Source organism: Stylophora pistillata, chromosome 2 (genome assembly GCF_964205215.1).
Source record: "Stylophora pistillata chromosome 2, jaStyPist1.2, whole genome shotgun sequence".
Lineage (NCBI taxonomy): Eukaryota > Metazoa > Cnidaria > Anthozoa > Scleractinia > Pocilloporidae > Stylophora > Stylophora pistillata.
The window spans coordinates 37433262-37447583 of record NC_142520.1 but is presented as its reverse complement, the minus strand read 5'-3'; the positions used below and the strand labels follow the sequence as shown (position 1 = coordinate 37447583).

Below are 14322 nucleotides of genomic sequence, written 5' to 3'. Positions count from 1 at the left end.
TGTCAAGCTATTTGTTAATCGCAGGTTTTGTTTACGTTTCCAAAACAAACAAAATAACAGCTTGACGAGTGACCCCTGACTGAGTCAATAACCTGAAACCAACTGTGAAATAGAAACCAAACTCAAATTGTGAAATTTATGTACATAATAAATATCTAAAAAAAAAAAACAGATCTTCATTAAACCCGAAGGAATTTCCTCAATGAAATATTCAAGTCTCATTCAATGCAAATCAAGTGAGAGATTATCGGTTACCATGTGACCTGAAACACTTTGAGAAAGATCTAACACCTGCTATGGGGTATTACAAACAAATTATACGACGATACAGTGACTCGGCAAACAAACGCAAGGAATTATTCAACGCGTCAAAACTCCACGTATTTGGAGTTTATCTAGTCTTCTGAGGCAATACTTGGAAGCTTCCAAAACTCGTGGATAGAATTCAGTATTTTTTCGCCGGGTAATAATAAGCAATGGAGACTTGCTTGAATTTCGAGGACTGATAATTTAGTACGGTTTAAGTTCGTGGCCTGCTGCAAAGTGTTATCTTCGATGGAAAGATTATTTGGAGTTCAACCGGAGAAGCAAAGATTTTCGGCGTGCTATCATTGAGATTATAGAAATTTAGAAACAAAAGTATTGCGAGGCCTTAATCATGAATTCCAATCGAAGGATTGTCTTTTTCGTCGAATGGGATACAGATTTCGTCAGTTTTATCAAGGGAATTACTTTGTCGCCATCGCTACGAGGCATAATTGTTTTACACATCTTCTACAGACAAGACATTTCGACGAAATTTCTTCCAAAGTACAAGCCCTGGCTTTTTAAGCATCCTGCTGCTTCAGAACGGGAAGATTCCGTGTGGAATTTGTTGGAGTCGTATGTGAAGAGATTTAACTTCGAAGCAAACTATTCGTTGTCGACACCTCGCGAAAAAAGGAGGCCGAGAACCGCAGAAACCATAGCAAATTTGGGTAGTCGAGATGGTTCCGATACATTCGTCAGAGATGCTTTTCCCAATCAAGCGTACTACGTGATCTCAAAATCAACAGAAAGCTACAAAAAGTTGGCTGAAACCGTTTATCAATTGCAACAAGTCAAGCTAGAATGCGTGGAATTTTCCACAACAACAACATTGCTAGATTTTCTACAATTTAAATGTCCCTACTGTAGGATTGCTTTCACCGAAAAGAAGGAGCTGGACATTCACGACAGAGAGAGGCATGGATTTGTTTGCCCAAATCTGGAATGCAAATTTAACAAAAAGGAAAACTCTTTTCGCGAAGAAACCGAATTAAAAGAACACATCAAGAATCAACTTCGATGCTCTTTCTGCCCCACAAAGGTGTTCTGTTCCTCGGATGTACTAGAACTTCATAAGCGAAGCTCGCACAAAAAGTGTTCCTGTCCTTGTGGGAAATATTATGGCGAGCGACTGTCATATTTGGATCATTTCTTCGCGGTGTATCCTTCGCCTTCTTCAATTACTTCGTCGTCTCCAGCTGGTGGAATACATACGAAGGGAGAGTTGGTAAATAATCGCGGTCATTCTCATGTCGGGAGTAGCCGTAAGAACGCAGTTGATAAACAAAAAATCAATTTGTCTGAAAATTCGACTGTGTCATGACGTGTCAACAAGCCAGACGCCTAACAAGTCGGATACTTGTAGCTCAGGCTGATGTGAGGAAAGCTTTGTGCATGATGGAAAGTGACACAACTGAGTGAATGCAAATTTATGAGGTCAGTTACGAACTACAAAGGAAAATGACCTAAATCACCTTAATTTTCAGTCATGTTTTGATGTTTGGGGCTTGTTGAGCGCAAGAACTACTACTGCATATCTTGTCGTACAATGCAATGCAAATACATTTTCTTTCTGTATCCGAAGCGTAAGAAAGCGGAAGAAATTTGAGTGATAAAACGACAAGGCTGGATTGGAAACCCAAATACGAAACATTGGACCAGCGGCAAGGACTGCCAAGCTTTGGAAAACCTTGAGAAGCCCTTAACCTTTAACGGGATATGAGGCCCTTTAATTTCTAAGACGTGATTACACAAATACTCTTTCCTAGCTGTCATACATTTTTTTTTTGTAAATTAGGGCTTTTCCGCACTAGCGGACAATACTAAAATTGTCCCGACAAAATCAAAGGACAAGTTTTGTCGTCCAAAAAAAAAAATGTTTCCTCTTTTGCATCCGTACCCTGGCACCAGAGGTTTCTCTTTTTCTCTCCTTTTTCTCCCTGTTTACAATCCTTTCGAGCTGCGAAGCAGCGAGATCGCCGAGCTGCGTATCTCCGAGAAAAAGAGACGCTGCTACGCAGCTCGGCCAATCTCGCTGCTTCGCAGCGCGAAAGGATTGTAAACAGGGAGAAAAAGAGAAACCTCTGGAGCCAGGGTATTGCATCCGCATTAAAAATTTTACATCAGTCAGCGCCTGATGTGCTCAAAGGACCGGCCAACATATAGTTTGCCAAAGGACACCAACTCTAATTTTGAGGATTCATCCGAAGTCGTTTTAAAGTTTTAAAAACCTCGAGTTTCGCAACAAAAGACAATTATTTGCCATCTCGTAAAATGAGAGAGTTTACGTTTAATTGACTCAGTTCAATGCTGGTCACGGTAGCTTTTATGATAAATGATCGACAAGTTTATTACGTTTTTGTCTTGGCCCGGTTCAGACGCCGTACGTCAGCCGAGCCGAATCGAAGAACGGCGTCTGAATCAATTCGGAACGGCTGATTTAAATTTAGATCGGCTCGGTCAATTAATCCCGCCTCGGGGAGAACGGCTGTAGACCGGCTTTGATTCAGACGCCGTATTCCGCATGAGCCGAATCAAATGCATAAATTATTTTAATGTATTCTTCTTGCCGTTTTTACATGTGAGCATAAGTGTTGCAGAAGAAAAATGGCAGCTTGAAGAGCCGAGCAAAACGATGCTGACAGATATTCTTCGCTCTGTCTAGTCGGTTCTTTGGGCATTATGTAGTTGTCTTTTGTGTATCGCTCGTAATAAGCGACGCTTTTACCAGCAGGGTAATCTTTGTTTTTTTTCAAAAATTGAACGTTTATTGCATATTGGAATTTCACATTCAAAGCAAGTATATTTGGTCGCGCCGAAACACTTACTGATCAACTGCCGGACTTTATATAGGTACTTCTTTAAAGAAGTGACCAAATAAAATACTTAAAACTTCCTTAAATAACTTGCGTTCTTTATAACACTTATCAAATTTGTTACTTTAAACTGCGCCAGCCACGGTCACGAATTTTCTTCAATTAACTCGGCTGAAGTACGGCGTCTGAACTGGGCCTTAGTCGATTTTGTCCGGTTTTAACCCGGGAGAAATCTTGTCTGCGGTGCGTTCGAAGATTCGTCCACTTCGACCAAAATTTGTCAAGTCGCAGCAGACCACGCCATTTGCAAAATGTTGGTGATGAGAAAACATTTGTCTCAATAAACAACCTTTTCGTTAGTGTGGAAAGACCCTAAGTTGGGAGAAGTTCGATGCGATATCAAGCAAGGCCGTAGAACAAATCTCGTTATGTAGATCAAGAGAACGCCCTCTCGGTGGTGATAAGAAATTTGCTCGCGGGACTTCCGATGGTCAACGAGCTAAATGAAACAGATTTTGAAAGGTTTCTGATGAGCCTCTTGGTCGAGACGAAACGGCGCAATGTTATACCAACCGTATGAAGTATTCTTTAAAAGTATTTGACATTCACCCTCCAAAAGTCCAATGAAAAGACATAAAAAACAAACTCCTGGTAAGTCAGTGCTTTTCGGTTGTGGAGTTTACTTTACTGATCCTAGCTTTTCAGTTTCTTCCAATATTTTTTACATGTGAAAGGCATCACTCTCGCTGGAGATTAAGAGATGTGATTCAGTAAAAAGAATGTAATAACTGTACGCAAAATTTTCCGTTCCCTTTATTGCTGGTCAATAAAATGATGTCTTCAGAAAAGTCGCTAAGGTAATTTAATTTACCGGTAGAAATTTTGGAGACCTCGAGCTGCAGAAAGAAAAACTTTTGCAAAAACGCAGAAAAATCGCCAGTCCAGAAATGGTTAAAGGATAATGAATAAATAGAAATACTAAAAAAAGGTCAATAAGATATAGATAAGTATAACCACAGGTGCGTGGTAACCATGGTAACCGGATTTTTCTGTCTTTGTCCCAAATTACTTTCATGAGAGAGGTAGTTCGGAACTTGGGAGAACCCTTGTTCGATTCGTGACTTGTTCGGATTAAATTGGATCAACCATGATCACATTTTTCTTTGAGTTCCACGCCCTTTGGGCCAGAATCATCCAAACAAAACCATGAGAAGCGTTCTTAAATTCAAGAAAAAAGCCCGGGCAGATAACATTTTCGGCTTATTGAGATAAAACTTACACCTCAAGTCCTCTTTGAATGGAATAAACGTAACGTTGTCAATTTTGACTCATAACCTTCATCTCGAGTTTCAATTAAGCGAGTTTGTTTTTTGTTCATAGAGCGCCTAGTCAGTCACCCTTCAAACAGACCGATGGACGACTGCTACGCAAACATGGCTCCATTTATGTCAAAAAGTATTTTTCATCCGGAAAGGTGCCGCTTTCTGATCGTCAAAGATACATTCATTTATTCTCACGTGATTAGACAGTCATTTTACAATTAGTAGTTGATTATACCACTTCACTTTGATCCTTAACCAAGATAAAAGAGGATTATAGCTGAATGAAAGTTGAACCAATATTGCAACTCAATCAACAACCTTTTAACACTGCAATTTCGTGTTATTAATCTGCTTTTGTAATTCTAATTACTAATTGCGGTGTTCACCGTTCTAGTGACCTTAAGATAGAGCAGGCGCGCACTCTTTTGTCCTAGAGACGTCTATTCAAGACATGCTGTTTGTATTTCTCGCGAAACTTATCTGTTCATATGAAGACGACTCAAAGATGTCAACGTTCTTATTGTTTTCAAGCCGAAGTGAAGCTGCTTATGTATGATGATAGTGTTTGTTCGTTCGTTTGTTCACCTGCGGATCGGGAACTGTTTCAGTCGAATGGAAATACAATATAGTATTTTTTTTTTTTTACCATCATTCGGGCAATTACGGGTGAGAACATAAAAAAAACTGCTGCTTTGAAGACGTGTTAGATCGACGCGCAATCAACGGCTTAAACTGAGTTAATAAACATGTTCGCCGGAAGACATAACGATGAGTTCTACTTGATATGGGAAAGCAGCTGCCGCAACTTCATCGAAGACATAAAATTTTCTTCGCTGGACGCAAAATCGCGTTTGAACGTTCACGTTTTCCTGCGGAACGATACTCCAGTGAAAGCCCTTCCGCCATCAGACCCCGACTGGATTACAACTCATTTCACGCTCACAACATCCCCTTATGCATCTGATACGGGGCTTATTGCATGCCTTCTTGAGAAATATGGTGATTTCGTTGAGGAGTCAGGCGACAACCAAGATATTTCGCGGCGGAGACGAGTTTTCTTGGTCGCTGAGCGAGCGAGACAATATGAGGAACTTATCGCGAATTTGAAGTTGTTTAATCAAAAAGTGGAAATTCAAGAGATCAATGGTCAGGAACTAGACATTTTTGAAGTTGTAAAGGATTCGTGCAGATTTTGCCGCCTTGTGTTTGCCGATACGGAAGAGACGGACAAACATAACTTTGAAGAACACAACTTCTTCTGTCAAAACCCTTTGTGCCATGGCCACCGCCAAAGATTTCCCTCCGAAGAAGCGCTTTTGAAGCACAAAGCCTCACAAACTAAATGCCTATACTGCCAAGAGTTGTTTTGTTCGGATGATTTGAATAGAGCGCACATGAAACGTGAACACAATATCAACCCGCAGAGTTTTCCACATATGGAAGCGAAAGCAGATTTCTTTGCAGAACAAGAAAAAGTTTCATCTTTGCCTTTGCGAATTTCATGTCAGTTTTGCCCTCAGAAACAGTTTTTATCCAAGGGCCAGTTAGAGATACACATGCGAAACTCCCACAAGAAATGTAATTGCTCATGCGGGAGTTACTTCAAATCGAGAGAGGAATATTTAGATCACTTCTACAGTGTTTATCCACTTCCTTGTTACGAGAACCGCAAATGCCCGCACCGCTTTCAATCGGTTTATTACCAAGCAGCTCACCACAGAGATTTCCACAACTCTCTAAATCCATTTTACTGCGTTCCTTGTCAGAAAAGAAAAATCGCAGAGGGCTTGCCATTCTCGAATACGAAGACCACATTCAAAGATGACAGTAGTTTGCGTATTCATGGCTGTTCCTTGGGCCACAACGAAACAGAAATGTTTTTATTTGATTCAGTTGATGATGCTGCTCTTAACATAGGGGAAGAAAAAGCCCCTCTGCGAAGATCCCCAACTAGAACGACCTCGAATTTAAATTATTGCTAAGCGAAAGTAATTTTTCCTATAAGCACGTAACAAGGGAAAATAATGGTACATTATTTTCTCTTGTCACAAAACTTAGGCTCGCTTTCCGCTGTTTTCTTAGAGCCCTCGTTCCCCCTTCCCTCTGAATACCGATGTCAGTGTTCTTTTGCGGGATAGTTTGCGCATGTCCTGTCATGCATGAATGCATTGATAAATCACGATCGTCCCCAAAGCCACTCGGTTTGCGTTTTCATTCGGATTACGTACCCGTTTCTCCGACCTCATGACCAAAAGGAAAGAGGACTCTGGAGACGAGAATGGCTGGGTGTCGCATTAGGTCGTTGAAGCCGAGACAGACGGTTTTGGGGGGTAGAGCGCCGTCAATACATTACTCACATTGCCGTTGGCTGTCATTGAGTGAATGGCAGCCAAGAGTGTAGGCCTGCAATGTATGCACGAATGTCGAGTTTATGGTTAATATCACGTCGCTGATTTTAGTTTTTGTTTTCTGTTTTCCTACTGAGAGTATGAACAGAAATTTTATTTCAAGAGCGAAAACGGTGTTTCATAATTTATCCAGCTTAGTGTAGACAGAGCCCAAAAGGTCTTGGTTTGAAAGGTGTTTAATTTCCCAATACTGGCGTACAATTTTCACCACCCACCCCCCCTTGTTTGAGTTGTTTTTTTAGAGGCCAACAGTGACATTTCTTTTCTCCACTCAAAATTTTTGGTTCAGCTTTTTATATCAATACATTAATTATGTCAATTTTTCTTAAGCATGCAAATGTCCTATTGGAAGAATGCTAATCTATGTAACTGGCCATAATTTGAGACAAATCTCACAAGTCCCCCCCCCCCCCCATTTAATTTCCCAATATAATCTTTCAATTTTCATTATTCCTCCTTGTTTGAGTTGTTTTTTTTTTTAGAGGCCAACTGTTACATTTCTTTTCTCCAATCAAAACAATTTTCAGTTCACCTCTTTATATCAATACAATGAATTATGTCCATATTTTTATTTTGCACGCAGATGTTCATTTGTATTATAAAAATGCTTATCTACCTAACTGGCCATGACTTGAGACAAAATCTAATAAATACTCCCATGGTAAGGTGCTAATCATTCCCCCCCCCCCTAATTTTCTTGTAGATTGAACCTTTAACCCAAGAGTGATATGCATTAAATTCTCCCAACAGTAACACCAGCAAGAACATTAGGAGAATTTTGAGTACTGTTGCTAGTGTGAAGGACTGGGATAACTGCTGCAAGTGCTAATTAAAAAAATTACAGTTTTTGATTTCTTGACCTCACATCTTCCATTATCCATAAATATCTTTATTTATTTCAGTATTATCTTAGTTTTATACAATTCACAACAAAAAACTGCTCTTTCAACCGCCATTTCTGCATTGTTCCACAACAAAAATGACATTACTTCTTTTCTGTCATTTTTTCTCTTGAGCGTCATCTGTTCTAAGGCATTATTCCTTCTAAACAATTCCCGAAAACTTATTTTATTCCAGGACACTTTTACATAGTGCTTATATACTCTTTTAAAAATATGTAGAAGTATTCATCACATGGTTACAGTAAATAATGTTGAAAACATTAACACCAAATATACAGTACATATATGTGCAACAAATTTTGTTGGCCAAAATATTATCTTGGTATTTTACTTTAAAACTGAATAGAAACTGTACAAAACTTTTGGCTATCAGCATGTTATTAGAAATATTCTTCTGCAAATATTTTGCAAAGCAAGTTATAACCTTTTAAGCTACAGAACTTTATCTGCTCACATATTAAGGTACCTATACCTTGACTGATACTGTCAATCATAGCACATTAACTCCTTATGCGTCTTTGTCCTGTAGCTAATGAGTTGTTCAAATTTTTGCATCGTTCTTGCTGGTGCACTCTTTACTCTGTGTCCAAATTGATGACTAGTTGTGTTTGGAACTTTGTCAGAGAAGACACTCACTTTTTCTGGTAGTTCTTGTTTTGGCTTGAGTCTTCCCTTCAAAAAATAAATAAATAATTCTAAGATTAGTATGATAAAATTCAGATAAGTGTGGGATACAAAAAGATTTCTTAAATGTGATTTTTCAAGGAAAATCAGAAGATAAGGCATGTAATTTAAAAAATTGTTGGTTTCTTGTGTCAGTGAGGGCTTTTTATATAATTTGTTTATTCTTGTGTTTTTCATGTTGCCATGCATGTTCTCAACAACAATGTAAGTCCTTTCTGTATACTTAAATGAACAACACAGAGCCATTTCTTCTATTTGCTTTGAAAAAGGGCTAACTCATGAAACCTCAACCTTATAAACCCTTTACAATGGCCACTTGATTATTAAAAAACTGAAGATTTCGATTATTTAAGTTAAATAATACTTAAATAGAGGTTGAGGTATGGGAAACACATTTAACACTGTATTATTATTATTGGTTACTGGAAAAATAATAATTTATTAAATAGAATCATAGTTGCCTTACCTTTGGGTCATAATCTTTCAGAAATCCCCAATTCTCCTCCCTAAAAACAATACCATCCACAACACAAAATATCAGCATGATATTATCAAAGTATTATGACAAATGTGTGATAAAATACAATTTCAAATTTTACTATCAATTGCCTCTTTCAACCCACTGTTCCCACATGACACTTTTCTGTTTGTTTCAGAAATGTTCCCACATCCGTAGGGATGTGGGAAAGAGGCAATTGACAGTAAAATTTGAAATTGTCTTTTATCACACATTTGTCATAATATTTGTCATAATATGTCATAATGACATTTGTCTTGACATTCAGGTGCCTGAAGAGAGATCCAAGGGGGGTGGTGAAAGAGAAATTTGGAAGAGAAGAGGTATAATAGACTTGGTGAATCTTTCTCAGAATCAAGCCGTATATTCTCGATTTGAGTCAATTTATTTCACTACCTGCCAATTATAATTTATGGTATATGAAAATTTTGAAGATACACAGCCTGCTGACCTCAAAGAGTCAATATAAAAATTAAGAGGAAAACTGTGACTTGGCCTATCCATTTCTTCAGCAACAACAAGAGACAACAAATTCAAAAGATGCAACAGCAAACCTCTTATCTCACCAAGTACTCATGCATTACAGTATAGAGGGTTACATAAGTATTTCTTACAATCGCGTGTTTGAGTGGTTTTTCCACCACATCAAATTCACCATCAACACACTAAAACTAGCCTACACGAACAGAAATGCCCATTATCTTACCACTTTGTCCTCATTTTCTCTTCTTCGCGACAACGATTCTTCCAAATGGTGTCATTTACAACGACATTACTCATTTTGGTTGGAATATTTGAGTTGGGGAGCTAAGAAAGGATTCTCTAATGCTAAGTAATACCCCTTCAGATCTTAAATGGTGTTGAGTATTGCTTCTCTTCTCTTCATAAACAAGGAAGCTAACATAGATGAGATAATCGCAAACTGTCAATATCAGAAACAGCTGTCGTGACGTGTCGCTCCGTTCAACAATGACTCAGCTGATAGCGATCTACAATCGCTTCCACGACGACCGATAATTACGTATTTACAACATGAGCAATCGACTGTGATCAAACCTCCATGCGAAGTGCATTCATACGCCAATTATCAAAATATTAAGCCAGCGAAGATTTGTCTCTTGATTTTTACTAAGGATCGAAGAATCAAACCCGGAAACGAGCTCTCACAAACAGATTGCAGTGTTTAAGTTAATTCTATAATCTTACCATTTTCTTGTCATTTTTCCTTCGTTCCGACAACGATTCTTCCAAATCTCATCGGTTCTAACGAAATTACACCTGGCATACTCTCTCTGCGCATGGGTTTTTGGAGGAGCAGACCTAACTCTCTCCTTTTGAGGAGTACATTTCTCGTGATAAAGACTTGGAGTTCCAGCCCGCCATGTTGAGTCTGGAAATCTTCCCGCAGAAGCTGCTCGAAATCCGGATGAACTTGCCATGTTCTTTGCGTTTCTTAACTCTAAACTATAAGTTTTTGATGGAATGGGCAGTGACTGTTGCTCTTTTCGTAAAGTGAGGAACCCACAACCCCGATAACAACCGCGAGAGACAAAGTATTGTTTTGTTCTAGAACACAGCGATCATGCTGAAGTTTAGAAGTCATGTGACGTACTGTTACCAGGTGACGGTAAACAATAACTAAACCAGGATTTTGTTACAGGTACCCAGGCTCCACCCATCGAAACTCCAATCTCGAGCCCAGGGTAGGGTCATTTTGGCTGTTTGTTAGCGGTATGGACGCGCAAATAGGCATTTATAGATTATGCTAGCATAATTTTTGGCATAATTCGAGCAAACTGGCATAATTTCTGCCAAGTAGCAATGCTAGCATAATTTGCGCATTTTGATAATTATCAGATCATTTTTGATGCCATTATTTGATAATTTTTTGTCTCTAGTCCCAGGCACTTGGTGACCTTAATCGATATTTAAAGTTTTAGTTTAACTAGTAGCATTTGTAGTTCACTGTGAAGCACTGAGCCCGGGTCTGAGGTGCACTGAAACCGGAAGTCACATTTTAGCCATGTCGATCCCAGTACCTCTCATTAGGCAAGGCTACAATAGTGGCGTCGGCCATGCCTGATCCGAACGTAAACTTGCATTTGCACATGTTTATTTGAAATTCATTGTGGATTTGTTGCGTTTCTTTCCTGTACACGAACGGCTTCTAGTTAAAAAATATATATTTTGGACTTATTTGCATTTTTTCAAAGAGCATAATTTAAAAAAACGGTGGCATAATTTGGAAAAAAAGAGCATAATGTTAGCATAATTTAGCCAAAAAAAAAAAAGCAATGCTACTAGCATAATATGCCACATTTATTAGCATGATCTATAAATGCCTACGCGCAAATCACGCTGATAAGTACCCAAAATGACCCTGGGCTTGAGATTGCTCACACTCAGAGCTCAACTGCGCTCCAAGATCACTAAAATTTCTACTTTTTAGACGTTGTTCGTCTTTTTTTTTTTTCGGGCTGAAACCCTTACATGCTTGTGATTTTCAATCTCGTCCCACGAGCCTTTCTCTTCCTTCCTCGGAATATAGGAAGGGATTGCACCCTGTCAACAAGGCTTATGACTCGTGATCAATTATTTTTATGAAAGATTTTAAAAACCAATAAATCTCTGAAACAGGCGGAACCAAGGTCACTATTAAGGTCACTATTAAGCTGGCTCGTACCAGTTTCCTCGCGCGAGGAACAGGTCACTCTTGCGTGACGCGCGCGAGAGAAACGTGCGAAAGAAGCGCGAGATCAAAAGATGAAAATTCAAAACAAAGATGGTGGCGCGTGGAATTTTTTCTACTTTTGTGAGAAGTTTACCTAAGAGCTTGTATTTGATGTGTTGAGCGGCTACTGTGAATGCAGAAGATAGAAACTAAGATAAAGCAGACGATTTTTGGAGAAGTAAAGGTTGCTTCACTTCACATTTAAAAGAAATATTTAACCGATGTGAAATCTTGCGACGGCGAAAAAAGAAGAACTCAATTGAAGGATAATCTACCTGGAAAATAATATGATATAGCCAGAAGTCGTGTGTAGGATTTTTAAGATGAGCCCGGGAGGCTATCTTTGACAGCTGTTTAATGATTTTCTTAATTAGCAGTAAACGTCTGTAAACATCAGATCGTAGGCGCGCGCGGGAGCACACGCAATTGTCAGCGGTAGCTATAACAGACCATGAGCAAATGTCGATCTTGTAGAATCCAGATTTTTAAATGCGCGAGAATGCGCGCGGAAATTGCTAAACTCACGAAAGCTATTGCATGAAAACAAGTCCGGTGACCCCTTCTTTTCATTGTTCCAATATGATAATAACGTCGAAAGGAATCATCAGAAAAAAAACTAGAAAATTCTACGAAAGGAAATTTGCGATGTCTGAAAATTGCCTTTTTTCTAGATTTTCTGAAATTCCGCTAGGTAGAATTTTTTAGAAATCTTTGTGCATTTTCCTTTTCAAGTGCCGAAAGCAATCACTGAAAAAAATCATGGGGTCACCGGGTTAGTTTTCGAATTACTCAAGCCACAAGCTAAAAAATGCGTCTAAATAAGCCTATGAAAGCGTTGCCATGGAAACTGCCAGTGACGAAATGACACCTATTTTTGGATAACCAATGATTATATAATTCAACCCCTAATAGTGTTCAACTGGCCTTGGTCAATCTTTCTGTTGTATTCTTTCAAAGTTGCAAACCATTAAAAAGACGAAAACCTGTACGAGCCACCTTAACTTCACCAATTAAGCCGGGACTAACAGAGATGGGCAACTGCTTACAAAGAAACTACTACGGTTATACGGAGGCCAGAAAAAATCTGCCAGAAAAAAAACCCTTTAGAGAAAAAAATATCACAGGAAATCTTAATTAAGTTAAATACTTAATTAAAAAAATTGACGAACGGTTACTGAACCACTGCCTGTCCACACAGATCTTCCCTAATGCCTGGAAGATCGCAAAAGTTACCCCTGTTTTTAAAGGAAACGGCAGTAGGAATGAAAAGAACAACTATAGACCGATCTCTGTGCTCCCTATTCTTTCGAAAGTGCTGGAGAAACACATCTGTGAATACCTAGTTAACTTCTTGAAAGAGAATGACTTATTCCACCCTCTCCAGTCAGGGTTTAGAGAATCGCACCCCACTGAAACTGCGCTTATTCGATTGGTAGACCAGTTACTGTTTAACCTTGACGATGATAAAGCCACTGGACTTGTTTTTATTGACTACAAGAAGGCGTTTGACCTGATTGACCATAACGTACTATTGTCAAAATTGAAGGCTCTTGGAGTGGGTGAGAGCAGTCTACCCCTGTTCCGTGACTATCTGAGTGGCAGACGCCAGTATGTGAATATAGACGGACACCATTCTACCCAAAGGGCCTTAACATTGGGAGTCCCACAAGGCAGCATATTAGGTCCAATCTTGTTCCTTGTTTTTATTAATGATCTACCTGCAACACTTCAGCACTCCGTGGCTGATATTTATGCTGACGACGCAACTATTAGCTACTCCACCCATTATAACGACGGCTCCTAATGATATCTCGGTCGGCCTTCAGACGGATATTGATGAAATCTTGAATTGGTCAGCTGACAACAGAATGATCCTTAATGAAACCAAAACCAAATCTATGCTTGTCACTGGTAAACGGTTAGCCAAGAAAATGGAACAGTCCACCCTGCAGTTAAACGTTAATTCTACTGAACTGGAACAAGTGAACTCGCATAAACTATTAGGTGTCACGATTGACAGCCAGCTAACTTTCGAACAACATGTCGAAAATCTATGCACGAAGTTATTGCAGAGAATTGCCGTGCTGCGAAAAATAAGACGCTTTTTGCCCATTGATCAAAGGAAACTTTATTATAATGCTATGATCAAGCAGACAATGCTTTATGCATCAACCATATGGACATCTTGTTCTGCTGAGAATTTGCAGAAAGTCTTTAAACTTCAGAAACGCGCGGCACGTGTAATTCTCGGAGCTGACACTAAAGCGAATAGCGTACAACTGTTTAGGAAATTGGATTGGGTTCCATTCTTTCATGAGGCAAAAGTAAATAGGTCACTAATGGTGTACAAACGATTGTCTGGGGACTGTCCACCTTATATGTCCCAAATGCTCGTAAGAAACGCAGACATAAATGAAAGATCAAGCAGACATGGACAACTAAACCTCGTCTGTCCCCGATTCAAACGGGAGTCAGAGGGAGGTAGGTCTTTCACAGTATCGACCTCACGCCTCTGGAATACCTTACCACTGGACATAAGAATGAAACCTACTATCAAATGTTTTAAGAAGGTCATGTTAGATTTTTTTAAGAATAGTTATAAACGATTAGAACATTTTATCTTATAGTTTTTAGAA

The 14322-nt window shown here is 39.1% G+C and overlaps 3 protein-coding genes across 3 annotated transcripts; 2 read left to right on the top strand and 1 right to left on the bottom strand.

Annotated features, from left to right (window-relative positions):
- The first annotated feature begins 152 nt into the window (after positions 1-152).
- Positions 153-2432, top strand: LOC111329432 (uncharacterized). Its single transcript, XM_022934143.2, has one exon. The coding sequence runs from the start codon at positions 659-661 to the stop codon at positions 1628-1630; it is 972 nt and encodes a 323-aa protein (XP_022789878.1). The 5' UTR covers positions 153-658; the 3' UTR covers positions 1631-2432.
- A 2152-nt stretch (positions 2433-4584) lies between these two features.
- LOC111329431 (uncharacterized) lies at positions 4585-8903 on the top strand. The gene has a single exon (XM_022934141.2). It carries the CDS (start codon positions 5191-5193, stop codon positions 6424-6426), a length of 1236 nt encoding a protein of 411 aa, XP_022789876.2. The 5' UTR covers positions 4585-5190; the 3' UTR covers positions 6427-8903.
- Positions 7721-10559, bottom strand: LOC111329433 (ciliary microtubule inner protein 5). Its single transcript, XM_022934144.2, has 3 exons — positions 10162-10559; positions 8905-8944; positions 7721-8426 (listed from the first exon to the last, which is right to left on the bottom strand). The coding sequence occupies exons 1-3, from the start codon at positions 10392-10394 to the stop codon at positions 8241-8243; spliced, it is 459 nt and encodes a 152-aa protein (XP_022789879.1). The 5' UTR covers positions 10395-10559; the 3' UTR covers positions 7721-8240.
- Positions 10560-14322: the final 3763 nt, after the last annotated feature.

Bases quoted from the DNA above. Each gene is read 5' to 3' on its own strand.
- LOC111329432 (XM_022934143.2), top strand. From the start codon at position 659: ATGAATTCCAATCGAAGGATTGTCTTTTTCGTCGAATGGGATACAGAT.
- LOC111329431 (XM_022934141.2), top strand. From the start codon at position 5,191: ATGTTCGCCGGAAGACATAACGATGAGTTCTACTTGATATGGGAAAGC.
- LOC111329433 (XM_022934144.2), bottom strand. From the start codon at position 10,394: ATGGCAAGTTCATCCGGATTTCGAGCAGCTTCTGCGGGAAGATTTCCA. The intron at 8,945-10,161 runs GTAAGATTATAG...TATTGTTTTTAG, and splicing joins GGAAAAATGACAAGAAAATG to GGAGGAGAATTGGGGATTTC. The intron at 8,427-8,904 runs GTAAGGCAACTA...TATTTTTTGAAG, and splicing joins TGAAAGATTATGACCCAAAG to GGAAGACTCAAGCCAAAACA.